General features: G+C 35.7%; 1 protein-coding gene across 3 annotated transcripts in view; it reads left to right on the plus strand.

Moving 5' to 3' along the window:
- Positions 1–17,674, plus strand: part of LOC131036617 (uncharacterized) — a 52,582-nt gene extending 34,908 nt beyond the window's left edge. Inside the window, exons 6-9 of one of the 3 annotated variants that reach the window (XM_057968544.2) lie at positions 14,419–14,658; positions 14,837–15,094; positions 15,231–15,384; positions 15,966–16,210. In XM_057968544.2, coding sequence (XP_057824527.2) covers positions 14,419–14,658; positions 14,837–15,094; positions 15,231–15,384; positions 15,966–16,015 — 702 coding nt within the window. In that variant the 3' untranslated portion in view covers positions 16,016–16,210. Of the gene's footprint in view, positions 1–14,418; positions 14,659–14,836; positions 15,095–15,230; positions 15,385–15,965; positions 16,211–17,544 lie in introns of those variants that run through there. The other 2 variants (XM_057968545.2, XM_057968546.2) reach the window with 2 other exon arrangements.
- Positions 17,675–27,723: the final 10,049 nt, after the last annotated feature.

A 27,723-nucleotide genomic window follows, 5' to 3' on the forward strand; every position in this document is an offset into this window, starting at 1 on the left:
AAATGTTATGTAATGGTTGTAACAAACCCTAATTAGGGTTTTCATTGTAAAATCTTGGCCATTGATCTTGAATTGATCTAAGCCATCAAATTGTATTGTGGGCACTATATAAGCCCAGGCATTTCATTTTGTAAAGGTTAATTTTTAGATGATTAGAGAGAGTTGTAAATAGTTGGAAAAGTTAGAATATAGTTGATAGAATAGTAATTAGAGTAGAATAGGAGGACAAGGCAAGAAATTGTTGCCATTGATTGTAAACAAACTCCATTTTCATTGAAGTAATGGTGAAATATGTCGTTTTCTTGCAATTTGCATGGTTTCTTGTTGAAGTCTTCAATCTTAGATGGTAGATGATTAGATGAATGGAGGAAATGTGATTGATTGATGGTGGAATTCGTATATCCATACTACTAGCAGTTTGTTGATTGTAGACTTGCCTTGTGTAGTCAACTGGAATCGTTCAGCTCAAGCTCAATTTCAATTTGTCGCCTCTTCATTGATATGCATCAACTTGGATGGTATCTATGCCTGCGGTGATGATTTGAACATCATAAAGCTTCCCATAGAAGATCGCACTAGTCTTGTGTAGATGTTCCATTGATGTCAAAACAAGACCTAGTTAGAGTTTCATCAAAAATCAAGTCATTGCTCCTACATTCTTAGTATTAGGATTAGATCCTCTCTTCGCCCTTATCCTTTTTCCATTTTTTTAATCTAAGTTAGTAAGAGCCTGTGTCCAGCAAAGCAGATCGGAAGTTCAATGTAAGTCCCCTTGTGATTCCAGCAAATCACATCATACCACTGGAGCTTGTCCACACGTAGAGACCCTACATCAAAGAACCTTGGAGTCTACCTAACTGATCCTTTACGCGAATCTTCAGCAGTTAGAGACTATTTTCTCAAGAGAGGATAAGATGCCTTTAGGTATTTTATTCTGTGTATGATGGTGTACAAAATACACGTCAACACCTTCACATAGAAGAACTCACTAGTCACCAAACCTATTGTTGTGACGTATTCACCTATCGCCCCATTGCAAATGGGGAACCCCACTTTTTCGCTTTCTAGGTTAATTGTCTTAGCTTAGCTGTTGTTAGTAGTAAGATCTTTAGCTATTAACTTTTTGTTTGAAGAAGTGCACTTTCTCAGGTGGCTAGGCAATGGTAGAGTCATTTCTCCCTCCTTAGGTTGGAAGAAGGTCAAGTGGCATCAATTTGAGCATAGAAGGTAAGGAAGTTTAGTTGGGCAAAATTTGACTAAGTAAATGAAAATTTCCATTGCTCCCTCATAGGAGTAAATTTTTTTACCTTGCCATCTAGGAGGTCCAAGATACCCTTGATCATCACGAATTGCAATGTAAAACCTTGGTCGAGCAACAAGTTTGATCTTAAATTTCCTTTGTTCTCTCCTAGGAGCGAAATGCACTTCCTTTGCCTCTCCAGAGGATCGGATTTCTATTGGCCATGTTTAGGAGCGATTTTCTTTGAGTCATTTCCTTTGCTCCTCAATTGGAGCGAAATTCACTTCCATTGTCTAGACATTGGAGCGAATTTCTTCCTTGGCCATCAAAGTGGAATGGTTGCATGGCATAAACAGGAGATTGAGTGAAGAATCTCTTAGATCAGGCCTAGTCAACTATGCAAGTATTTCTTTCGTCATCCAGGTGATCCAATCCTATTTCAGTGAGAGGTAAGTTACAGAGAGCAAAAATTTGGCTAAGTATGCAAAAATTTCCTTTGCTCCCTCCTTGGATCGAAATTCACCTCCTTTGCTCCATTCTTGGAGCGAATTTTGCTTCCTTTGCTCCTCATGAGAGAAATCCCTCTCCAAGCCTTCTAAATCATATGAAATTCCCTGTAGTCATCATGTGATGCCTTAGTTTGAGCGAAGGATTCAATTCTTGATCGACAACCTTGAATTGGGCTAAGTGTGGAGGTCACTTCCTTTGCTCCCATCCAGGAGTGAAATCTACTTCCTTTGCTCCTTCTCAGGAGTGAAATCCTCTTCCTTTACCTTCACCTTGGAGCAATTTGAACTTCTTGAGTATATTTGAGGGTAAGGAACAAGTTTAGTGCCTTTAACATCATTTTGGATCATGAAGAGGTAAGTGCATCATAATTTTGACAAAGGGAAGGATCGAGATGGCAAATTGAAATGACTTCCTTTGCTCCCCTCCATGAGCGAAATCTACTTCCATTGCCCCTCATTATGAGCAAATATGCCTTCCTTTTCTCTTTCATGAGAGCGAAGTTGATTCTAAAGCCTCCCTTGAGGTTAATTTGACACATCCACACGCATAGAGGGCAGAATACCAAGACATGAGTTCATAAGACCAAGCTAAGGGTGAATTTGAGTGACTTCCTTTTCTCTTCTCCACGAGCGAAATTTGCTTCCACTGCTTCTTATTAGGAGCGAATTTGACTTCTATTGCCCCATCCTAGGAGCAAAGTCATCTTCGAGGCGTTTGGTGAAGGCGATTTAATGACTTTTGCACGAGGATTAAAAACTCAAGGGATGAGTTGATGGAATGGAGAGAAAGGATGAAAATGTGGTTAAGTGTGAAATAATTTCCATTGGTCCCCTTTAGGAGCGAAATGTGCTTCCATTGCTCCTCCTCAAGAGCGAAATCACCTTCCTTTGCTCCTTCTTAGGAGTGATCTTCCTTATAGATGCGCCTATCAAACCTGCAACACATAAAATCGGAGATCATGTCAAATTAAGATATTGTGAAGGTTATATATCATGTATTTTTGATGCCATATTTGTTTTGTTTTGCAGGTGTGAGAGGATGATAGTGCAAATTGCAAAGCAACACCTTGAAAGAATAAGAGGAGGAGGATTGTAAGACCCACACCACCATGCAACTTCAAGGGGAAAACCTCATCAGCAAACACAAAGGTATCAAGGAAGGTGACTACACGAGAAGCATTCACTTATACAAGAAGATGATCCACACATCCAAGGATGTGGATGAAAGAATCAACAACATGGAGGGAATCACAAAGAAAGAATTTCAAAGGAGTGAAGAAGCAGTTATGACATCAAGGGTTCATTCCAAGGCAATATCAAGATTCAAAGTTGAGAGGAAGTCAACATCTACACCCTGCACTTTCATGGCTTTCGACATTAAGATATTCAAGAGGATAGTTTCAGAAGAGTTAATCAAAGTTAGAAGATCAACTTGAACAACATGATATAATTTGGAAACACGCTTTCGTCATCATCACTGTTGAAACTTGATAATGTTGAGTATCAAGAGATATTATTCAATATGATGATGAGTCCAGTCCACAAGTGCAAGTTGAGGTGGCATTCTAGTCACCATTCCACCAATTAGAAGGTTCCACAGTAGCATGTCCAGATGCAATGTACCTGACTCATCCATGGAGGCACAAACTCCAATGCACCTACCCCCGTTTTCTATTGGTTCACATTCAGCATTGAACCTAAATGTAATTTTCTCATTGGCCAGAAGGAGTTGTTTTAACAAACCCTAATTAGGGTGTTCATTGTAAAATCTTGGCCATTGATGGGGTTCGATCCTGGCCACTTATTGTAATGAGCACTCTATATAAAGCTTGAGCTCTTCATTTGTAAAGGTTAATAGAGAATAGTTAGTAGTAGAGAATTAGTGAATAAGAGAAAGATAGAAAACTGGAAGTTAATAATAGTTAGAAGTTAGATTAGGAGGAGGAGGAATTGTTGTTAAGACTCGTTAATGAAGATACCCTTTTCATTGAAGTTATGGTGAAATGTGTTATTTCAACAAGTACCATGGTTTCTACTTCCCATTTACTTTCATGTTGATTAGATTGAATGGAGGAAATTGTTGAATGCATTTGCACGGAATCCATCTAGTCCATACCACTAGCCTCTTGCTGATTGTAAGTGTGCCTTGCATGGTCAACTGGAATTGTATAAGCTTTACTTCAATTGTTATACATCCATTGTTTATGCGTTAACCTGATGGTAATCAATGTTTGATGATAATGATTTGAACATCTTTGCACTGAGCTTGTGTCAAACTGTTCGGCTTGATGGTGAGACCTTGCCCAATAGGATTCCATCGAATCATTCACTCTTCTCTTACATCCCTAGGGGTAGCGTAGTCTTCCTAAACCCTTCTCTTTTGCTCTTTTTTTATTCTCCATGCAAGTAGATAGAACCTAAGTTCCAACAATTCAAGTAGTCATGTACAATGTAAGGAACAACAATCACAATGACCAATTGTGCTTATCCACACGTCGTGATCTGACATTGAGGAACCTTGGAGTTATCTCAAATGATCCTTGTGCGAATCTTGAGCAATTGGGAAATTTTGTTCAAGAGAGGATAAGATACTTTTGGGTATTTTATTCTGTGTTCGCATGTGCCTAAAAAACACATCAACACCTATGACTAAAAAAAAATTGCTCAAATAACAGACACAAAACCGTGCAATTTTGAGTTGATAAAAAAATGCAATTTCAAGGGTTGAAAGAGCTGCAACCATGCAAAAAAACCTACAATTTCCAGCATGAAAAGAAAGACCCATGATTTTCACAAAAAAATCAATTGTTTTTTTTGTGGAAAAACCCTCGATTTCCAGAATTAAGAAAACTGCTATTTTTCACAAATTTTTCTTTGTTGATTTGCCACTAAAAAATTCAATGATTTTTGAAAAAAAAATTGTTCAAAATACTTAATGAAAATTTTCCACAAAATTTTCAAGTAAAGAGACCGCGAATTTTATTGGAAAAATTTGCCAAAAAATACCTTTGCTTTGATACCATGAAATAATTGATATTAAACAAAGGAGCGAAAGATTCCTTAAATAGGAGATTACAAACAGTCTTTTCCATAATGGAAACAATCGACAACTAAGGAAAGAAAACTAACTTAAAGAAACAAGGAAAGTTTCTAAAAACAAACCTAAAGACCCAATTGACCATTATAAGTTAAATATAACAATTATTATTTTAATACGTCCAAGGAGAATACAACGGCTAGAATGATAAACGCACACTAGGATGATGGCGTGTTGTGACCAAGATAGAAGAACACACTACAAGAAGGGATGCCACTATAGGGTTCCCGCACTTGAGGAAAGGACCCACAAACTGCCATGAACTCACACCCACCAAGGAGCCCCTTTCACAATCCAAACCTCATGCCGAACAAAATAGAGGCTGCACCAATGGCTAGAAGCCGCATCAAGAGTTGGAAGCCTCACAACCAACAAGAGAGGGCTCATGTATGAGTTGCACCCAACAGGCTTATGGAATGAAGCGACCAACATAAACAATACTTTGCAATAAAATGTCGTAAAAAATATAATGTTTCATTCTTCAAAACGATAATCCCAGGCAAGGTGTCCAACATAATATGCTTTGCAATAAAATCAAAACTCCCTGCAATCTTAAATTTTCAACCAAGCATATCTTAAATTAGGCCCTAACTGCTCTTTTATAACCATTGGAGAAGCTTCTAGACACTTTTTTAGGTTTTCCCTCTCTTTTTAATTTAAACTTTGAGCCTAGGGAAATAATAAAGTGAGTTTATTAAAATCTCATTTTATTTACCTTTAAAGTCTTTTTATAAACTTCATTAATTTAATTAAATAATTGTACCCTTATAATAGACTTTGATGGATAATATTAAATAATTAAATTAATTGATTCCCTTTTTCCAACTCTAGACTATGCGAATAAAATAGGCTAATAAGTCAATCTAGAGCGACTATGCTAATAAAATAGGCTAATAAGTCCATCTGGAGTGGCTATGCAAAGGGGAACATTACAAGTGTGTATGGTACTCAAGAATAAATAAAAAATGTAGATTTGTAGTTGAATATTTCTAGGCATAGGTTCATATTTCTAATAGATTGTTCATGTAGAAGATCTGAAGATAGATGATATGGAAGACTTCAAAATATTAAGCTATTCTACTTACGAATCAACATTTAACTTGAAAATTTAACAGCAATAACTCATCTTATCCTTTAAATCAAAATTAGAATGAATATAGATGAGGAAAGCAAGAAAAGTTGATAAGAATAAGCAAGTAGTTGCAAGTCCCTAGAGAGGGTGCTTAGAAATGTTGACTTGGATTGCTAGATGCATCTCTATTTATTTCCCTGTGTTGATAAATTATTGAAAGGCAAAACTGTAATCCAGGGGAAAATGTACGTTTTTTAAGAGGACAAATAGTGGAGATGTAATGATGTAAATGAGAACCTAAAAAGCTGCAAAAGCAGAACCCATATTAATTGAAGAAATAGAATGAATCTAGAAACAAGTATTGTAACCTAGTATACTCAACAATTTAGAGGTTGGTTATACACAAAACACAATGAGATGGAGTGGCTACCATAAGATCACTCAAATATGGTCGAATTGCAGCTTGCATGGATTGTTATAAGACCTAAAGTGGCAAGCATGAGTCATTGTAACTTGGTAGCTACTAAAGCCTAGTTGTTCAGACATATGCGAGATATTTCTAACCCTAGTAAACATTAAGGGTGGAATTTATAATAATTAATGTTTGTTGACCTAGTGCTAGTGGTATGTAGGTGGCTAGGTAACGTTTCAATTGTAAAGTTGTCATAATTATAGGAGAGAGCCACCATTGCTACAATTAGAGCATGTTGTGAATAGAGTCCACAACTATTTTAATGTATGTAATGAGGTAATATCTCTCATTATAAACCAACAAGACAGATCCAAGATGAAGATCTGAATGTAATTTGAAGGCTTGGCTTCCTTGTAAATGTTATATTTATTTGTTCAACCCCATAAATCCATGAATTGCTTGCAAGGAAAACACCTATCACAAAGGGAGATCAAACGAGATATATTTCGCTCAACAAATTGAGAATTGTATTGATGCACAAAAGATTTAGTACAAATAAATACAATAAATCCTTATAGAAAGGATGAATGCAACCCTAGAGCAAGATTAAAAGAGAGCTTGACAATTGTCCACATCATAATGAATGAGACAATGTGTTAAATAAAGTTCAATATAACAAAAGATAAATGCACTCCTAAGTTTAGCTTAAGTGAATAAAGTATTAAAGGACCTAAGTAATTAATTAGATAATGTCCTAATTATTCCAACACCCCTTTAAGATTAACTTAGGGATAAGCTAAAGAGTTAACGATAAATGCATGAATGAGTCCCGTCAATAAGGGCTGTTTAGGTACCCACGTACAAACCAATGTAATCTCTCATAATCGGAGAAAAGGAGAAAACTACACAGGGAAAAATCCTCTCCAAAAGAGAAAACGAAATAATTGCACTAATGAGGGAAGGAAAGAAAGAGGACTCAATGTGACCCCTCAAGGACTACTTCTGTCACAATAGTACAATGAATGTCCCCCCCATAAGAGAGAGAAAACGAGTATAGGAATCCCCCCAATGAAGAAGTAGCTCTTATGCCAATGATGAAAGCCTAAAGACTGAACATGATCCATTGCTTGCAAACAACATTTCTCCCTCTAGGAAGAAACAAAAATAGATCCACTAGAGATATGAGAAGCCACTCCCATAAATTGGAAGAAGTAGGAATCCAAATTCAAATACAATGTGCCTTTGGAAACTGCTCACAGTTAGATCCCTCTCGAAATTTGGATAGGAACTTAGCAGATTTGGAACTTTGATACTATGTTGTAGTTATATGTTCAACTCCACAGGCCCATAAATCACCTGCAAATAGAACACCTATCACAAACGGAGATCAAGCAATATAGATTTGCTCCACAACCTGAGAATTGTATTGATGCACAAAAGATTTAGTACAAATGAATACAATGAATCCTTATAGATAGGATGAATGCAACCCTAGACTAAACCCTAGAGCAAGATTAAAAGAGAGCTTGACAAGTGTCCACATCATAATGAATGAGACAACATGTTCTAAATAAAGCTCAATTTATTAAAAGGTAAATGCACTACTAAGTGTTGATGTGTTTTTTATGCACATGCGAACACAAAATAAAATGCCATAAGTATCTTATCCTCTCTTGAACAAAATCTCTCAGATGCTGAAGATTTGCTTAAGGATCATTCGAGAAGACTTCAAGGTTCATGAATGTAGGGTCACTATGTGTGGATAAGCTCATTGGTTTGATGTGATTATGCTGGAATCACAAGGGGACTTACATTCGAATGCTTGAGTGCTTGATTTACTGGAACTTAGATCCTATCTATTCGACTGGAAGATATAAAAAGAGCAAAAGGAATATGGTTTGAGAAGTCTATGCTAGGACCTAGTATGTAAGAAGATAGATGAATGACTAGGTGGAATCCTACTAAGCAAGGTCTCACCATGAAACTGAACAATTTGACACAAGCTCAGTGCAATCTTCTAAGGACGTTTCAAAGATGATCACCATTCAAGTTAATGCATAAGCAATGAGTGTAGGACGATTTGAGTTTAAGCTCGTGTCACTCCAGTTGACCACGCAAAGCACACTTACAATCATCCATAGGTTAGTGGTATGGACTAAACGGATTCCACATAAATACATTCAACTTCTTCTTCCATTCAATCTAATCAACATGAAAATAAATTGAAAAGTAGAACCATGAGGCTTGTTGAAATAACGAATTTCACCATAAGTTCAATGAAAAGAATAGCTCGTTTACAAGTCATACCAACAATTCTTCCTTCTCTTAATCTACTCTAATTCTAATTGTTATTCTATTCTCTCCTAACTATTAGCTATTTGCTAACTATTCACTATTAGCTTTTATAGAGAGCTCATTTACAATGAATGGCCAGGATTGAATCTCCATCAATGGCCAAGATTTTACAATGAAAACCCTAATTAGGGTTTGTTACAACAATCTTTTCCTTAGCCAATGAGAAAATTACATTCCATGAGTGTGGACCAATAGAAATCAAGGGTAGGTGCCTCCGAGTTTGTGTCGTAACTGGTGAGTCAGGTACATTGAATCAAGACATGCAGATGTGGAATCTCTTTGATTGGCGAGTGGTGATTTGGATGCCACTTCATACTTTGTAGGTTTGATCTTCTAACTTTGATTAACTCTTCTGAAACTGTCTGCTGGAATGCCTTCATCTTTGTATTTCTCCTTTGGAATTCCTTCTCTTTTGACTTCCTTCATGTTGTAGATAATGTCTTCGTGCAAGTGGATGCTTCTTGTTTGATTCTCTTATTTCCTTCTTCATCTCCTGCAAAACAAACAGGCGAGTATCAAATACACTTGGTACATGAGCTTAATAAGAGCTTATAAAAAAGGATTCGCCATCATGAATCAACACTTGAAGTTGCTTTTTTGCTCATGAAGAGGAGCTTCTGAAGTGTATTCCATTAAGTTCTCCTTGTCTTTGAAGTCACTCACTTCACTGAGATCATGAAGTTGTTAATGTAGATCAAATCATGAAGTTCGCTTGTGTGAAGTTTGCTTGTATGAAATCCGCTCCATTCCCTCAAGACATGAAGTTCGCGCTTAATCTCTTAAACACGAAGTTACAAACTTCGCTCCAAGGTAGCAATTCATGAAGTAAAAACTTCGCTCCTATCTCTCAATTCATGAAGTTGTTGAGTTTCGCTCCAATTTGAGAGATCATGAAGTTGATAATCTTTAAATTTGTTTCATTCCCTTGAATCTCACTTTGTCAACGAAGGCTTGAAGGTGCAATCTGTTTCCATCTTCTCTATTCATGAATCTCGCTGTTATCCATCAGCTTGTTAAGTTTGTTCGTGTCTTAATTCTTGAAGTTCATTTGTATCCCTTGGTTTGTAAAGTTGGAATTTTCCATTGAAGCCCCCCTATGTGAAGCTCGCTTGTCTCAAACATGAAGTTAAAATTCGCTCATGAAGCTTGATTCATGAAGTTGACTCCAAAACCTAAACTCATGAAGTAACAATTTCACTCCTCCTTTGCAATTCGTGAAGTGGAGGATTTCACTCCTCTTTGGTCAAACATGAAGTAAAGAATTTCGCTTGAAGCTTGCAGCTGCTGAAGTTATCAACTTTGCTCATAAACTCAAACTCATGAAGCTATCAACTTCGCTTCAAAACACCAAATCATGAAGTAAGAAACTTCGCTCACCTCTTTTGATACATGAAGTATGAATATCGCTCCTAGTTGCTTGAACTTGAAGTTCCCTCCTCTCTCCTTGAAGCTGAAGTTGTGAAATTACTCTACTTCGCTCTTCTCAATGGGATCATGAAGTTCATTTGATATTGTATCCTTCGTAGGCAATTATCCTTTCTTATTCAATTTTGCTCATGCTTATGAAATTCGCTCTTCTTGATGAAAACATGAAGTTCACTCACCTTTCTCAACTACCAAAGTTAAAACCTCACTTACTCCCTTCAACTCATGAAGTAAGCACTTCGCTCTTCTCCTTCAATGCATGAAGTTGATATATTTTGTCTTAAGATCGCTTCATTTTTCTAGGTTATGATCTTCGCTCCAAATTGCTTGAACATGAAGCTGTCAATTTCGTTTTAAAATGCAAATTTGTGAAGGAAGGAACTTCGTTCTATAGTGGTGAAACTTGAAGTTCGCTCCTATCATCTCCAAGGTGAAGTTCGCTCCTTTCCTCTTGAACATGAAGTTCGCTCCTCTCTCCTTCAACATGAAGTTTGCTCACTTCTCCTTCAACATGAAGCTCACTCACCTCTCCTCCAACATGAAGTTTGCTCACCTCTCCTCCAACATGAAGTTCGCTCACCTCTCCTTCATCATGAATTCGCTCACCTCTCCTTCAACATGAAGTTTGCTCACCTCCTCTTCAACATGAAGTTTGCTCACCTCTCCTTCAACATGAAGTTGTTTGACAAGTTAGTCTCGCCGTCAGGATTCATATATGGAATATAACATTTAAGTATATACTTTAAGTTATATTCCATATATATTGTCAGGATGTTTGGGAGTGGTTTCAGACCTCTCCTTCAACATGAAGTTTGCTCACCTCCTCTTCAACATGAAGTTTGCCCACCTCTCCTTCAACATGAAGTTGTTTGACAAGTTAGTCTCGCCGTCAGGATTCATATATGGAATATAACATTTAAGTATATACTTTAAGTTATATTCCATATATATTGTCAGGATGTTTGAGAGTGGTTTCGGACCTCCAGGAGTTGTAATGCAAAATCTAGTTTTTGGAGGATCCTTCAAATTTCCAGACTTGGTCATATTTCAAGACACTTCAGGATCAGGATGGCATTCCAGACTTCTAAGGTGAGTTCGCTTTGATCTTGATGTAAGGGACGAGACTTAGGAGGACACTATGCATTCAACCAAGGCTTGATTTAGCAACTTAAAGTATGACCGGATAGTACACAAAAAACCCTAGGAATGATCTAAATAACCCCTAATCACTCAACTGATCTGACCTCCTTCACTTCACCTTGAGGAAATCCACCTAGCTTGATGACCTTTGAGAAACTCAATCTCTTCAATGCAAAGGCTAAGACACTAAAACAACCAACAACAAAACTAAAAGAGCTAACCCTAGAAAGCAAAAAGTGGGGGGTCACCATTTGCAATGGGGCGATGTGTGAATACCTCACAACACTAAGTTTAGTTTAAGTGAATAAAGTAATAAAGGACCTAATTATGTAATTAATTAGATAATGTTCTAATTACTCCAACAGTAAAGGTGTTTCTATTGTCTTGTTTATTTATAGCTTTTATAAAGAACCAATGCCCTAATTACATGGTAGGTATAGGTCTAATTCCTCTATAGATAATAACTACTAATTTATACTTTATTTTGATATATCTACTAATAATGAAGTTAATAAATGATAATTGTTATAAAAAAATGTAAAATTTTGGACTAGGCTCTGGTAAGCATTAACTTCTGAGCATTAAACTAATTACTGAGTGATGCAAGAGCATCCACTTCCACAAGTGATATTGCATCACAAAAATAATAGATAAATAAAACATAGAAACAAATCTTTCATGATTGTACATCATTAGTTGCTGTACAAGAAACCTTAGTTCTTGCATAACAGTTACAAGTGGTTGTATAATGGTTTTTTATTAACAACTTTTTTTAGTTGCTGTGCAATAGCTCTCAGTTGCTATGCAATTGTTCCCAATTGCCGCACAACTATTTTTGGTTGCATTTATTCATTTTTGTCAAACACTTGGAATATGAAGCCTTTAGACACATTTAGTTAGAATGAAGCTGATGGAGGTTAGGGGTTTTGTCTGCAATGATTTAGCAAGATTTATCTTGAACCAAATGTGGGTTTTAAACAACAATCTTATTTAAAACAGCTCAACATGAAGACAAATCTGCTAGGAAAACAAATAGCAGGCTGTAATGATTGGCGATCACTTTTCCAAGAATCAGGATGTTTAGAGCCAAGAAAAAGAATCAGAACAGCAGCAAGAATGAAAGGGTGCGAGCAGAAAACAACATGACAGCAATTTTGGGCAAGAAAGAAAAGAAATAGCAGGGCAAGCATGTGGAAGGAGAAGATACAGGCCATTTTTTTGAGGGGAACAGAGATAAAGGAAGAAGGGGTGATGGAGAAACTAGAGAGATGAGTGTAATCTTCCAGGCTGAGTTGGAATAAGGGATATAGAGAGAAGGTTCCAAGTAGAGAAAGTTGTCTCCTTGGGAAGGAGGAAAAGCAGAGGATAGAGATATTGTCCACAAGCTCATTTCTTAGCTTTGTAATCTGGAGGGTCATATGATCGTGTTGTAAGTCAGAAAGCAGATTTTACGATTTTAATGCAAGGAATGTGCTTTTACTTCTGTAATTGTGTGTGCATGTGTCAGTGAGTGTTTAGGCGGCTAGGTTTAGGTGGTTATTCAGTTGATCCGCCTACCTAGACTGCATCACTTATGTTTTAAGATTTCAACCATTTATTGATAATAAGGTCAAAGATGTAGACAAGGGTTGATTTAAAGAATTTGGGGAAACACAAATAAAATGTCGACCTTGTTAATCCAGAAGCTATCAAAGCTTAAATTTGTTCTACATATATCATCCTGAAGTTCTCCCCAAGGCACAGTTACTTCACTCTAGAATAGGATGACTAACCGTGGTGAGGGCCAAGTTTCAAACAAGTCATAGTTACCTACCCTTTAATGTGATACGTAAGCCAAATGAGTCAATGTTTGCTCTACCTCTTTTTTGCTAGTGTTGTATATCAGTGGGTTATACTTAGCCAGCCTTCAAAATGACCAATAGTGATGCAAATTTTAACCCATGCTGGAATGAGCTAGCCTTGTTGATGTTCTTCCTACCTTCTCTTGTTGAGGTGTATGCAATGGTTTAAAACTTTAAGGTGTCTCGCGTACATGCGTATGTTGGGATTTCTGCTATATGGCTGCAATAAGCTTCGATAACTGGATACTGACCTGCAGATCCCAATACCTGTACAAAATGATGCTGTTATGGTTACCTCCTGGGTATGCAACTGTTATGATAAAAATCATGTTCCTGATATGGCAAACATTATAAAAGAAAAATGATGAAGATACACAAAGTTAGAACAACAAAAAAAAAAAAGTAACAAAAGGCAATTTGCTGAACTGCTGGTAGTCATAATGCATCTGGTTTTACATTTTTAAATTTTAATTAACCATTTGCTGATTTTGATGCAGTTGATGAAGAGCAATATGAATATATAGTCATATGCTTCTTCAATTTGACTGCAATCTTTGACTATTTTCCCATTTTGGGTGGGTATTATAAACCTATGTGATATATCATATATCACAGGTCAACTAATATATTGAATTATTAAATAATCAGATGTGGCTTTTCTAGCACATATAACATCAATATCATAGTTAAGTTTGTTTAATTTGTCTTATCATTTTTTTGGGATACGGATATACCCGAGCTCTGCTGTATCTGTGGTCCCAAAGAAAATGTCTGATCCTATCCGTAAACCAAAATAGGTAACTTGGCAATCAGCGTTTAATCAAACATAAATGCTGTGTATTAGAAATGCTTATGCTTAAACTCAATTTACATTTGGCAGCTTTTTATTACCATAAGTAATATTAACTTTGTGTGAATTGTTGGAATCTGAAATTTTAAGAAACACTGCCCACAATTTCTCACAAGGAAGTAGATAATTACTTATATGATTTCCAAAGACGGTGCAGCTGAAGGAAAAGCTTTAGAAATGATTGCATGATGGTAAATAGCAAGTGATACATTTAAAACTGAACGAGAAGCTGCAGATATGTGAACTTGTGTGTTTATTGTGTTTGTTTCCTTGGATATGCCTGGAGTAGAGCTGAATTCTACTGTTTGCTACATTAAAACTTTAAATAAAAGTTTTTTCTTGCTTATCAATCCACTGTGATCACTAAAATCTGTGCTCCTTGTTACTTTTTTTAAGTATCTACTACAAGAAGAGTTCAGAACAATAATAATTAAGGGTTTTGATTTTATAAACTTAGTTTTGTAATTCTTTCTCCAGATTGATGCTACAGATGGTCTGGATGAATTGAAAGCGATGTTCTTGAACATTATTAGCGATGATTTTCCCAAACCAGACATTGGTAAGAAGAGATCAAATAATTGTCCGAGAGAAAAAGCTACTAATTGGAATAGCATGTCATTTTCCACATGTGAATTCAAAAATCAGGGCCAATTGAGGGGTGGATTTCATTATGAATCAACTGCTTTGGGAAATCAAAACAGCAGTGCCTTTGGAGGGGTGAGTGTGCATTTTGGGGCTGCTATCTTCTTAGAAATCTAATATTGGTAAAAAATAATTATTTGACATTCTACTTTAAGGAACTTGCTTTGAAGAACACTCTCCACCTTTACCTTATAATCTTAACTTGTACTGCACTCAAAGTCTTCAACAATTTTAATTACCATTTCTACTACAGGGTTATGCATTAGAGAGCCAAGAACTGAAGCAGATGTTCATGGGCATGGACGATTCCAAGTTTTATGAATTGGCATGCAACAAAGAGCCATCTGATAAACCCTTGAGCCAAAAAGATGGCAAAAAACAATGCAAGAGTGGGCCAACAACCTTTGATGAGCTTGTAGCCGAAACACTTTTTCCTGATGGTGGAATTACAGGCTCTGATTTGTTTGGAATGGGTTTATGGAGTAAAACTGAGAGTGCTGTTTGCACTGAGGTATGTGGCTTAGCTTAGATATTCTTCTTTTCTTTTATATGATTGGATTTTAATTTGAAGTTTGGATCAAGCTTAACCTCTTATTATCACTTATTGATTGAAGTTACGACTAAATTTGATCTTGTAATATTTTTAGGCAAGCATTACTTCTGCTGCACTAGCAGAAGAAAATGGGGCAGAAGAAAATGAGGGAAGCAAGAGGCGCAAATTGTGTCCAGAACAGAAAGATGCAAACAGAGCATCAGAAGAGCTTGATTGTACCTATAGATGGAGTGCAGACATCTGTGGAGGTTTGTTCTCAAATAATGAAGATTGGGAACCTAACTGTTTATTTTGATTGTGCATTTAGTAATATGTACCTTCTAGTGATTGAAGTTGTCGGTAATGGCCCTTTATTCTTGCTAACATGTTTCATTTTTAATTGGTTCTAGAAAAAGGAAGCACATGTAATTTGAGCTCCTTTGGTTAACCAATCTTTATGCCAACGTAGACCTGTGTAGTTTTAAGGCCAGTTTAGTGCAAGCATTTCTGATTTGTAGGATCTGAATCAGCAGGTCAGGCCAAATAGTCATGATTCATAACATAGGGTGTATCATTTTCTTTGAGTGAAGAGAAAGGAGTGCTTAGAAGTTCAGGGTATTAGCCACAGCTGTTGCTGATTGTCCAGATTGGGCAGCAATTATATTCGCATTCCTTACTTTATTGCAGTTTTACTGATTTGATTCTCTTTTCTGTATTTATTTGTTTTGATAATCATTACAACAATGTTTAACTTTAATTAAATGCTTTATAAATCTCTGTAAGAAATGACTTTTTCATAGTCGCCTCCAATATCTTTGGTTGATTTGAGGGTCAAATTGATATTGTTCAGGAGAACAAAAAGCAGAACAAAACTTGACTGTTATTTTTTTAGGAGGATAAAACATCCTTGCAGCTACGCTTGGTAAGAATTGGCCTTGACTTTGTGAGCCAAGCATTCTCACTAGTGGACCAATTGGCAACTTGACAAGCTGACTAGATTGATATGGCCCTTTAATATTGAAATGTAAAAAGGAGCCTTGCTTTCCTATAAATGGTTACAAATAGAACCAAAATGAAATATTATCCTCTCAACAATTAGGAGCGGAGGTATCATTGCATGAATGGAGTGAGCGTACTTCCAACTACCAAGTAGTCAAAACTAGAATGAATGGTTTTTATTAATTGAAAAGGGTAAAATATTATAGTAATATAGAAAAAATAATAAAAAATTATTGTTGCCGATGTTTCCAAATAACAATAAAAGAGGTTAATTTGAAATCTTGAGTTTGAGCTTTCCTTTGAACTCGTTGCAAATGGATATTATTAATAGTTGCAAATGGATATTATTAATAACCTAACATTCTCACATCAAGTTTACTCAAATATGTTGAGACATGGACCAGCTAGGACTCGAACCTAGGACCTTCCATACGCTGCTGGAGTGCTCTACCACTGAGCTATTGGACCCTCTTGGACCAGTCCATCGTCGGTCTGGGTGTGGCTTATTTCCAACACCAACACCCTCCCTTAAGCCATACCTCTCGTGTGCTTGGGGCTCCTAGCATGGACCTGGCTTTGATACCATGTTGAGACATGGACCAGCTAGGACTCGAACCTAGGACCTTCCATACGCTGTTGGAGTGCTCTACCACTGAGCTACTGGCCCCTCTTGGACCAGTTCATCGTCAGTCCGGGTGGCTTATTTCCAACACCAACAAAATATGCATGCTTTAAATATTATTCACCCATTATGCATTATTCAAATGATACACATTGGAATGCTCGTGTTGATTGCAGAAGTGGCAGGTTATTGTTGATCTTGTGACAACAATAGGTGTAATTGTAGGAGTTGGGTGGCCTACTCTCTTCATGGAGTGCTGCGTAGTGAGTAGTGGGAATGTTCGGTTGCATGTGATTGTTGTATGTAATGTGTTGAGTTTGTTTTGGTAACTATTGGAATTTTCATTAATCAACAAATTAATAAAGTCAGATAGTGTCTAAATCATAGATAAAAAATCTGCAAAAAATTGTTAACTCCTGATTTATCGCGAGTCATTTATGGTAATGATTTAATCTGCAAAAACTCTTGGGCATTTTTTTTGAAAAATTGGGGTGATTTATTAAATAAAAATAGCAAAAAATCAGAAGAAAAACTCAAATAACTCTATGGTAATGATTTGTTGGGTATTCTTTTATTAAATACTATCATGCAATTGATTACATAACCTTGCACCTTGCCATTTGCGAATCAATTAGTGTAATTGTGTACCTATCCACAAGTTAAAAATAGGTGCCTTCAAGGGATGTGGCATCTCTATGGGAAGAATGTGAATCCTTTGGGTGTGTAAGGAAAACTTCAGTATGGTGTTTTTGTATGATATGGTAGTTTCATGTGGAAGTCTCATGCTTCTTGAACCATGTTCTTGAAGGTATGGTGTGAAGGCAAACGAAGTTCATCAATGTGTATGAGATAAGCTGAAATTTTGAAAGACTTTGTGTGCACAGGCCAATGCCAGCTATTGAACAAAGCATTTATTTTATGGAAGAAGGTGAAATAAAAGAGAAGTTGAATTCTACAAAAAAAAGATTTAAGGAATGCAAATCCTCTATAATATGTATTGAATTCAAATTCATTTAGAGGTGCACTTTATTTTTGGTATATGATATGTATTTAACTCAAACTTTGATATATATATATGATGGAAATTAGTAATATGTTATACAAATACAATGTATATGTGTGTTTTTCAAGAATATTTTAAGAATTACATATTTTCAAATGTTCAATAAGTTTGTCGAGTTTTTGTCAATTTTTTCTTGATTTTTCACGAAGTCTCGAGTTTTAAATTTTTTTGGGCCAAAAGAGTTATTGTTGAGGAAGAGTTTTTCATCTTTGGTCTAATTAAACAATTTTTCTTTTGAATATTTCATTCAAACTAGCAATTTTAGTTGAGTCGTAAAAGGTCATTCTCTTGTTAAATCCTCTCTAAAGCTTTAATTTGTTCAATTAATTCAATTGATGTAGGAGTTCTCTCAATGTAACTTTCACCCAATTCTCTTTAACCTTCAACAATTTTATTGAAAATGATTAAAAATTTGTAATGTAATTGGAGATTCCCTTGATTGACATTCAGTTTTTGGTGCAATTTGTTATTTTCTAAATTGGGCTATTTTGTTATGCCTCTTTTAGACCGTTGTCAGATTGTGTATGTAAGGGTTGTGGTTTTCTTTTTTATTTAGGAAGATGAGGCTCTATTTTTTAGATAGGGGTGTGAAGGGGCCATGAAAAGGAAATGAGTAGCTTCATCGTGTTTTTTTTAAAAAAAGTTTTTAACTTTTTTGTTTAGTGAAATATAGTGCAAAGTTTGTTTAATTTTTACGTTTTCTCAGACAACATTGGACCATTATCTTCATTTTTGGTAGTAGAGCAAATAGATCTACATGAGAGGATGTCGGCATGAAGGTTGTGTAAGGAATACCACTATGAGTTCTATTTTGGCTTGCTTAAGTTTTGTTATGTTTATGTGGTTAAAAGAGGAAGCACTTACATGGGTAGTTGCAAATGGTTAGAAGAGCTTAGATTGTGGAAGCATTATTAAAATAGGAGGGGTGGTTGTTTGTTTGAGCTTTGGTTGTGAAGTTAAATATGGAGTTAGATTATAATGTAAGAAAAAGCGTAGTCAAGGTGGAAGAATAGATAAGACGAAGGCACAAATAGATGCTAACAAAGGACCAATAAAAAGAATTGCAAAAATTAGAGATTGAATTGGAATAGTTATGGTGCTTGTTGGAGGAATTTGAGTTATGCAACAATAAGCAAGGAAAAATAAATCTACAACAAAGTTGTTGAAGAGTTATGAGACGGTGAAAAAGAATGGTGAAGATAAATACTCACCTTATGAGCAAGAGCCATTGTCAAGATGAAAGCCATCATGTTAAGAAATAGCTGAGGGGTGGAATTGTTAGAACAAGGAAAGATTAAATCTATTGAAGAGTTGGCAAAATATTAATGGATAAAAGACCCCTAAATATGGTCTTCCAAGAGATTATTAAGGGAGAGAGCAGAGATATGTTCAGTTATGCTATAAAGAACAATGTCAAAAAAGATTTGGCTTGTGAACCACATCATGTTGAGCTAAGAAATAAAATCTACCTCAAAAAATATGAAATGGAGAACATGCCTATATGGCATGATGTAGAAAAGGAGAAAGTATTCATAGAAAATTTCTATTTGCTTAACTTTATTTTGTTTTTAATGATATAGGTGTAGGTGTAATAAAAGGTAGTAGGAGTGACACAGAGAGAAATGATGATTTTCAATGGAGGACTGCTAAGCCTTCAAGGGGTTGGGAAAAGAGTAAGAACAAATCAGCAAAAGAGGAGGATCTTTGTTCTAACAAGAAGTTGGAAGCGAAAAAAGAAAAAAATGTGATGATGCGAATAAATATCTAATAAGGTGGAAGACAACACCATGGCTTGATTCTTTGAATTAGAAGAAGAGTTTTTGATAATAGAAATATATTGAAGTTCTCCAATTTAAACTCTTTTGAATGTAGCTGTTCATGATTTGCAAGATGGGGAAGATAATGTAATCGAAGATTCCCTTGATTGACCTTTCTACGTCACTTTTTATGCAATTCATGATTTTCTAATCTGGGCTATTTTGTTCTACCTCGTTTTGACCGTTGTCAAATAGTGAGGTTGTGGTGTTATACAGGGGTTGTGGTTTTCTTCTTTATATAAGAATATAAGGCTTTGTTTTTTAGGTAGGGGTGTGAAGGGGTTGTGAAAAGGAAATCAATAGCTTCATTGTGTTTTATTGTATCAATTTTTAACTTTTTTATTAACTGAAATATAGTGTAGTTTGTTTGATTAATTTTTATATCTTCCCAGACAACATGGGACCAATATCCTCATTTTCTATTTCTATATAAAATTTGCACTTGTAGTTTTTTGTTAGAGTTGGCAGTTGACTTACATGCGCAAAGGTGTTTATCTACATCAATTGTTGTTGTCTCTTTTCTTCTAGACAAAATTAAAAATAATATTATTTTAAATTGGGCCCATTAACTTCTAGTTGAAGGGAAACTTAATAATATTATTATATAAAATGCTATTTTTAGCACTTGAAAAATAATTTTTTTTGACTTTTTATTAAAATATATTCTATTGTATTCTTGGGGTAAAAATTAAGTGTTTTCAAATGTTAGGGCCTAATTATTGAAAAAGAGGCGACTATAAATGGAGCATTTAGCTTTCCATCTCTTCAAGTATTCATCATTTTGCAAATAATTTTCAAATTTGAACAATTTTGATCAATGTAGCATCAAAATATGAAAACTTTTGGTTTGTTTGTGATTTTGAGTGGACAACGTCTCTCTCAGATTTTGAAACCATATGCTTGGTTATACTTTTGATTGTTTGGATTCGATGAAAATAGACAATAAATTGGACATCCTTTATATAAATCATGGAATGAGGACACTCTTGTATGTGTTGTGAATAAATGTAGCTTTTCAATGTTAACTTTCATGAACTTAGAATTATTTTGTATTACAAGATCAATTTTCTTTTTTTATTGTAAGAACCTTTGAAAACTCTTTACCTAAAATGGATGGAAAGTGTGATGATGATGACAATTTGGTATTATATTATTGACATGCCTACGTACGTTCGTTTGTAAACATCAAAGATATAACAAAGAAATTTTCATTTGGAATAAGTTGTATATCTACTTTACAAATATTAATTATAATATCTTTAACTAAGATAACTTTATCTTCACAATCTTTTGTCATAAGATCACTACTAGGTAAATCATCTTCATGAATTTAATTGGGCTAGTCATCATCCATTTTTCTTTCTCTTACCATTTTGAACCCTTGCATTGCATCTGATATGGTCCTAACAGGAGATGCTAATCAGTAGTTGTCATCTTGAACTATTGTTCAAAATTTGCTTTTGATTACTTTGTGATTGTTCGTAAATGGATTTGTCACTATGATATTTTGCTACAACTTTGACTTGCTTGACGATTAGCAACAAATGTCCCAATAGTTGGAGAGATCTTTATTGAGTTAACAATCTTCTTTTGCACTTGAGAGGTGCACTTCCCTTGTATGATAGGATTAGGGTTTTTTAGGTGTATGCTTTTAATTAGAAAGTGTGAAAGGAAATTGAACTAAAGAAAACATGGGAAAGATAATTGAAAACAAGGAAGAGAAGAATAAACACAAACTCATTCTTGAGAAAAACATTACTAAAGTATAAAGGATGTAGTTGAGGTTTAGAACCATAATGCACTCTTAACATCAAACAAATGAAATGCAATCTAATTCATAATACATTCACATAGGATTGGATAACAACCTATTATGTCATCCTACAAAGTAAACACATACATTAAAGAGGAAGTTACTTGTATTCTTAACAACCAAATAAACTATCAAGAATGGCTATAAAACGGGCATCCAAACAATTAACATAATGAAAAATAAAATCATGTGGACAAATCAGTAGAATCTATCCTTTATTCAATATTAAAAAAGGTCTACAAGTCTTTTATTTTTTGTACATGTGATAATTCCTATAGCCTTCTTCCTAGCGAAAAATTTAAAATAACAATTAAACCCGTCTTTGCCCTACTCCCACCCCTCAACCCTCGCTCTACTTTACATTTAATAGTATTTATAACCTTCAGTTACAACTATTTTTTTCTCACTATTTGGAGTTTATAAAGATTTATAAAATAAAATATAGATAATTCTTTAGAGCACACCTTGAGACAATCACATTTCAAAAGTTGAGATAAGTACTTTATAACAAAATGATGGATCTTTCTCGAAATTCGATCGATATATGATTTCCAAGGCTTTATGTTGAAAAGTTTGCTTACATTGGCTATAGGTATTATGGATTTATCCCTTTTCTCAAATTTAACTCCAATTCTTATGTGCATTTTAATCATCATTATCTTCCATTTTTTGTGAGATCTTTGAATGTTTACTATGTAATAAACTATGTTTTCTATGAAAGAGAATCAAAATAGCACCTATGGGTGATCATAACAGGCCAAACCTTAATGACACCACTGTATAAAAGACAAGCTGTCCAAGATGATCAACATTCTTAACCATAAAGTTCATTATCACATATGTTGTAAACGTATTATTTGAGAACATGCAAAACTGATACAATATATTATGCATGAGTTTAGAGTAATTTTTCCATCCATATACTTTTGCAACACTACACTAACATCAATATTGCAATCTCCATTTAAAACTTTTTCCCTCTTTTCAATAAGTCAATCATCATTGGCAAAGGGGAATACACTGAGTTTGTCTTTATTTACATTTTCTTCATCTTCATTAGGCATCCCTCCTACAATGTCAACTTCTAACTGTTGATGCTCATAAGAGTTTATGATGTTGGTGAGGTGAAGTCCCAAATTCATTTTTTATTCCCCGAAATCCCATCATTACAAAGAGCATTTGCAAAATGTGATGTCCCCATCCTAGTCAGTGGTTTAGAGTTGAGGAGTTACCTTATTTTCTGGACCCTCATAGGCTAACAGGGTATGGACAGAGGGTCATGAAGACAGTGGATGGAAGATGATGTTCTTCAGTTTAGTTTCGGGTTCAGTTCAGGCTTCGTTTGAGCAGTTATTGACTCCATTTGAGGGATTTGCTATTTATAGCATTTTGGCTATTTATAGATGGGAAGTTGGCTATTTTTAGATAGGTCCCTGGTCACATGGGTTTTGGGAGCTTTATATCCAACGTTTGATAGTTCATCTTTTGGAGTCATATTTTGAGAGATATTATTTTTTCAGTGAATTACATGCTATATTTAATTAATGATGTTATTATAAAGTCACATTGGCTTTATAATAAAATATTTCATTTAAATTTATTTAAGGGACTTAGTATTTTTCTCTATAGTTGGGCACCTCTATTAAAAGTGTTTTAACACTTATGATATTTTCTTTAACCCTAAAAGAAACCCTAAATAAAAATAATGGGTTTTTGCATAAAGTCGCTCCCTTGAGAAATCAAACTCATTAATTTGTTGATTATTTGATATCTGATTCCTCTTTGGGTTTCGGAGCTTGAGGGTTTCAGATTGGATTCTTCATTGGAGAACGTTTATTCTTCAGTGCATGGTAATGGTGAGACTGTGAAAGATCAGTTGAATTGTTGTAGCTGTGGTTGGCTTCATTCATAAGTCAAATTGGTGATGATTGCAAGTAGATTTGGCTTCTTAGAGGGCAGATTTGTTGTAGGTTTTCTTATTTGCTGTTATTGCTGTTAATTTTCTTTGGTTTGGAAGCCTCTTTTCCCAAATACACAACTGGCTCATTAGTTGGGGCCATCTTCTTACTGTTTGGGCGTCTTATTATTAAATAAGAGCAGATCTAGATTGTTTCCAGAATAAAAATCAGAACTTTGTAAGTTGCTGATTTAATCTTTTCATTTCAATAAATTGGCTAAGGACCTATGGGTATGCTTCTAAATTCTCCAATTTATTATTTTAGCTGATTATTTCATGTATTATTTCAATGTGTTGAAGATTAAAGAAACCCCTTCTGCAACTTCTGTCTATTTCTGAAAGACCATCTTAATAATAAAAAATACAAAAAAGAATTACAAATTATAGCAGGTTGAATTGAACTAGCAAGGGTTCATCATAGTGGTATTAGAGCTCCGATCTTGCCATCCTGGAGGGTTAGGGGATTTTATATGTATCACCAACAGTTTGGGCATCACTGGTTTTATACCTGCAGGAGATTCGGTTCTTAGGGAAACCAATTTCATTTTGGTCAGAACCAAATTGAAAATATGGGCGACAGGAATGAAGAAGCCACCAAAAACACTACACAAAATGATGACAACAAGGCAAGGGAGGTCATGAGCGGTATAGCATCTGGACAACAATAGGTGGCAACAGTGTTGCAACGACTAACCATCGCCATACAACAACTTTCAATACTTTATAGTAATGATCAAAATCAAGAAGAGAATGGCAGTATTGTTGGTCATTCCAGAGCTCGTGTGAGCTTGTTGATTGCATATTTGAGATCGTTAGTTTTGTTCCAAGGTTTTTGATTATTCCAATTCCTGTTATGATCTTTCTTCTGCCTAATAGACCTGTCAAAGTTAAGGTCATCCTGAACTCTCTGTGGTAATCTATTACAATCATCATGCATTGCCATAATATTGTCACCAAAACCCATGTCATCTCCAGCTTCAGAATCAACCTCATCTTCAGGTTTAGCTCTGACACACACATACGACAGACCCACACGCCCCACTTTTGTCAGAGCTACACCTAAAGATGAGGTTGATTCCGAAGCTGGAGATGACATGGGTTTTGGTGACAATATCATGGCAATGCATGATGAGTGTGATAGATTACCACAGAGAGTTCAGGATCACCTTAACTTTGACATGTATATTAGGCAGAAGAGAGATCATAACACGAATTGGAATAATTAGAAACCTTGGAACAAAACTAATGATCCCAAATATGCAATCAACAAGCTCACACTCTCTACTTTTGATGACAACGGTAGAGTTACAGCCAGATCTTGGATTAGCAAGTTAGATACGTTCTTGATCCTACGTCCCATGTCAGAAGATGATGCTATTAAGTTTGCAACTTTTCATTTGGATGGGGTAGCCCATGATTGGTGGCACCATGGGATGGTGACCTTGCATCACGACCTTATTACTATATACCAAGAATTCATTGACAGATTGGTTGAGCGTTTTGATAAAAGAGATCTAGAGTTGTATTTTAGGGATCTAGCCCAACTGAAACAAATGGGCAGCGTGGAATCTTACATTAGTGAATTATAGAAGCTTTCAGTTATGGTAACTAACATCTCAGAGAGAAGGCTGGTCATTCTTTTTGTTGAAGGTCTTGATGAGCCTACGAAGGGTTGGATTAAGGCTTTTGATCCCCCTACCTTGCAAGAAGCCATGAGGAAGGTACGTAGCATGGAACTTACTGCTCCTCGTAGTAAGTTCACTCCAAACAACTACAAACCGTCCTCATCGTTTAATGACAACAAGACTGATCCAAAGAAATTAGAAAATGTGGATCAAGGGAAGAAGTTTGTAGCACCTTTGGACAGAGAAACACTTGCGTAGTAGGAAGTTGTGTTTTCATTGTAAGGGCCCTTATGATTAAAACCATGATTGTCCCCTCAAGCCTATGTGTCAAAATAAGAATATGGAGTGGTTTTATGAGGGAGAAAACATGATTGATAACACAAGCCAACAAGCTGATCAAGATGATTCAGAGACTGAAAATTCAGAGAAGGTAGTTGAAAATGAAGGAGAATTTGATCCATGGGAAGCTCATATGTCTAGTATGCAAGGAGAAGGTTCTTTTAGGTTGCGTGGACTCTTGGCGGGTCAAAGAGTCATCTCTCTACTTGATATAGGTGCAACTCGTAACTTCATAGATGCACGGTTGGTGGAGAAGCGTGGGATTCAAACTCAAGAGTTTGAAGGCATAAGGGTGAAAGTTGCTGATGGTAATGTGCGGACTCGTGATAGAATGATTTCAGACTTACCCATGAAACTCAATAATTATGAATTCAAAGCTGACTTTTATGTGGTTAACATGGGAAACATGGATGTGGTCCTTGACATGACGTGGCTTCATGCAATAGGTGAATTTACACTCAACCTTAGGGATATGGAGATGAAATTCAAAGTTGATGGGATTAATCATGTTCTTAAAGCTATTAAGTCCAACAACTTAAAATTAATCACTTTTGAAAGAATGGAGAGACTTATCAGACATGACATGGTGGATTGGGCAGGAAAGTGTAAACTAATGCCTACTTATGAAGAACAACATAAAACACCTTACCATTCAGATATTTAGGAGCTTAGAGTTAAGCATACACAGGTGTTTAGTGACATACCTCTTGGTAGGCTTCTTGATAGAGGCATAAAGAACGTTATTGAGCTTGAAGAGGGCACCAAGCCCATCATGATTACACCTTACCGACACCCCAAGTGGTTGAAAGATGAAATTGAGAAAACCATCAAAGAACTTCTAGCAATGGGACACATAAGGCCGAGTAAGTCTCCTTTTCTTCTTTTACTTCATCAGTTGTTTTGGTGAAGAAGAAAGATGGCACACTTAGAATGTGCATTGATTACCGTATGCTAAACGGAAGGACTATAAAGAATAGGTATCCCATTCCTCACATCGATGAGTTGTTAGATGAGCTTCACAGAGCTTGTTATTTCTCTAAGATTGACTTGAGGACAGGTTATCGTCAGATCATTGTCAGGGAGCAAGATATTGAGAAGACTACATTCAAATGTCATTGTGGACACTATGAGTTTTTGGTTATGCCTTTTGGTTGACCAACGCACCAACCACCTTTCTATCCACTATGAACAAGGTCTTCCAGTCTTAGTTGAGGATATTTGTTTTGGTTTTCTTTGATGACATTTTGGTTTATATTAGAACTTGGGAGGAGCACCTAGTTCATTTGGACACTGTTTTAGACATACTTGACAAGGAGTTCTTTTACGCCAAGGAGTCCAAGTGTGCATTTGGAATGACATAGCTTTTGTATTTGGGTCACATAATCAGTAGAGAGGGAGTTCACATGGATCCTGATAAGGTTCGTGCCATTGTTGATTGGCCTACGCCTATGACCTTGAGTCAGCTTAGGGGATTTGTTGGTTTATATGCTTTCTACCGTCAGTTTGTTAGTGGTTTTTCATGGCATGCTGCATCACTCACTGATTTGACAAAGAAGCGTGCATTTATTTGTACACCTCTAGCACATGAGTGTTTTGAAAAGTTCAAGCAATTGATGACTACATGTCTAGTTCTTGCTTTACTTGATTTCACCAAACCTTTTGAGCTTCATTATGATGCATGTGGAGAGGGTATAGGTGCAATGATTATTCAAGATCGTCATCTTATAACTTATGAGAGTAGGAAGCTTTGGGGTCCAGAGAGGAGCTATAGTATTTATGATAAGGAAATGTTGGCAATTATGCATGCAATGACTAAGTTTAGGCAATATTTAGTTGGCAACAAGTTTTGTGTCAAAACTGATCATAATAGTTTGAAGCATTTCTTTGGGCAACGAGATCTAAATGAGCGTCAACAGAAGTGGGTCAACAAGTTATAGTCGTATGATTTTGACATCTCATATGTCAAAGGGAGTCAGAACTGTAATGTCCCCGCTTTGGAATATAATTTAATAATAAATGATAATAGAAAAATTAAAACATTAAAAATTAAATTAAAATATAAAATAATATAATTAAATGTGGTTAATTAAAAATTAATTAAGTTAATGAAAAGTCAAAAGACATGAAAGGAAAAGTTTTGACTCCCTCAACAATGAGATATAAAAGGGAGAAGAAAACCTCATTTGAGGGGGGGCGGATAAGCTGGAAATGAGAAGTGCAGATCTGATTTAAATAACAAGTGCAGATCTGATTATGAAAGGCTGTGTCCCTTTCAAAGGGTAGAAATAATGAAGAGTTGCACTCTTTCACAGGGTGCTAATGGTGAAAGGGTATGTCTCTTGCCAAAGGGCATACATGATGAAGAGGTGTGAC

Source organism: Cryptomeria japonica, chromosome 1 (genome assembly GCF_030272615.1).
Source record: "Cryptomeria japonica chromosome 1, Sugi_1.0, whole genome shotgun sequence".
NCBI lineage: Eukaryota > Viridiplantae > Streptophyta > Pinopsida > Cupressales > Cupressaceae > Cryptomeria > Cryptomeria japonica.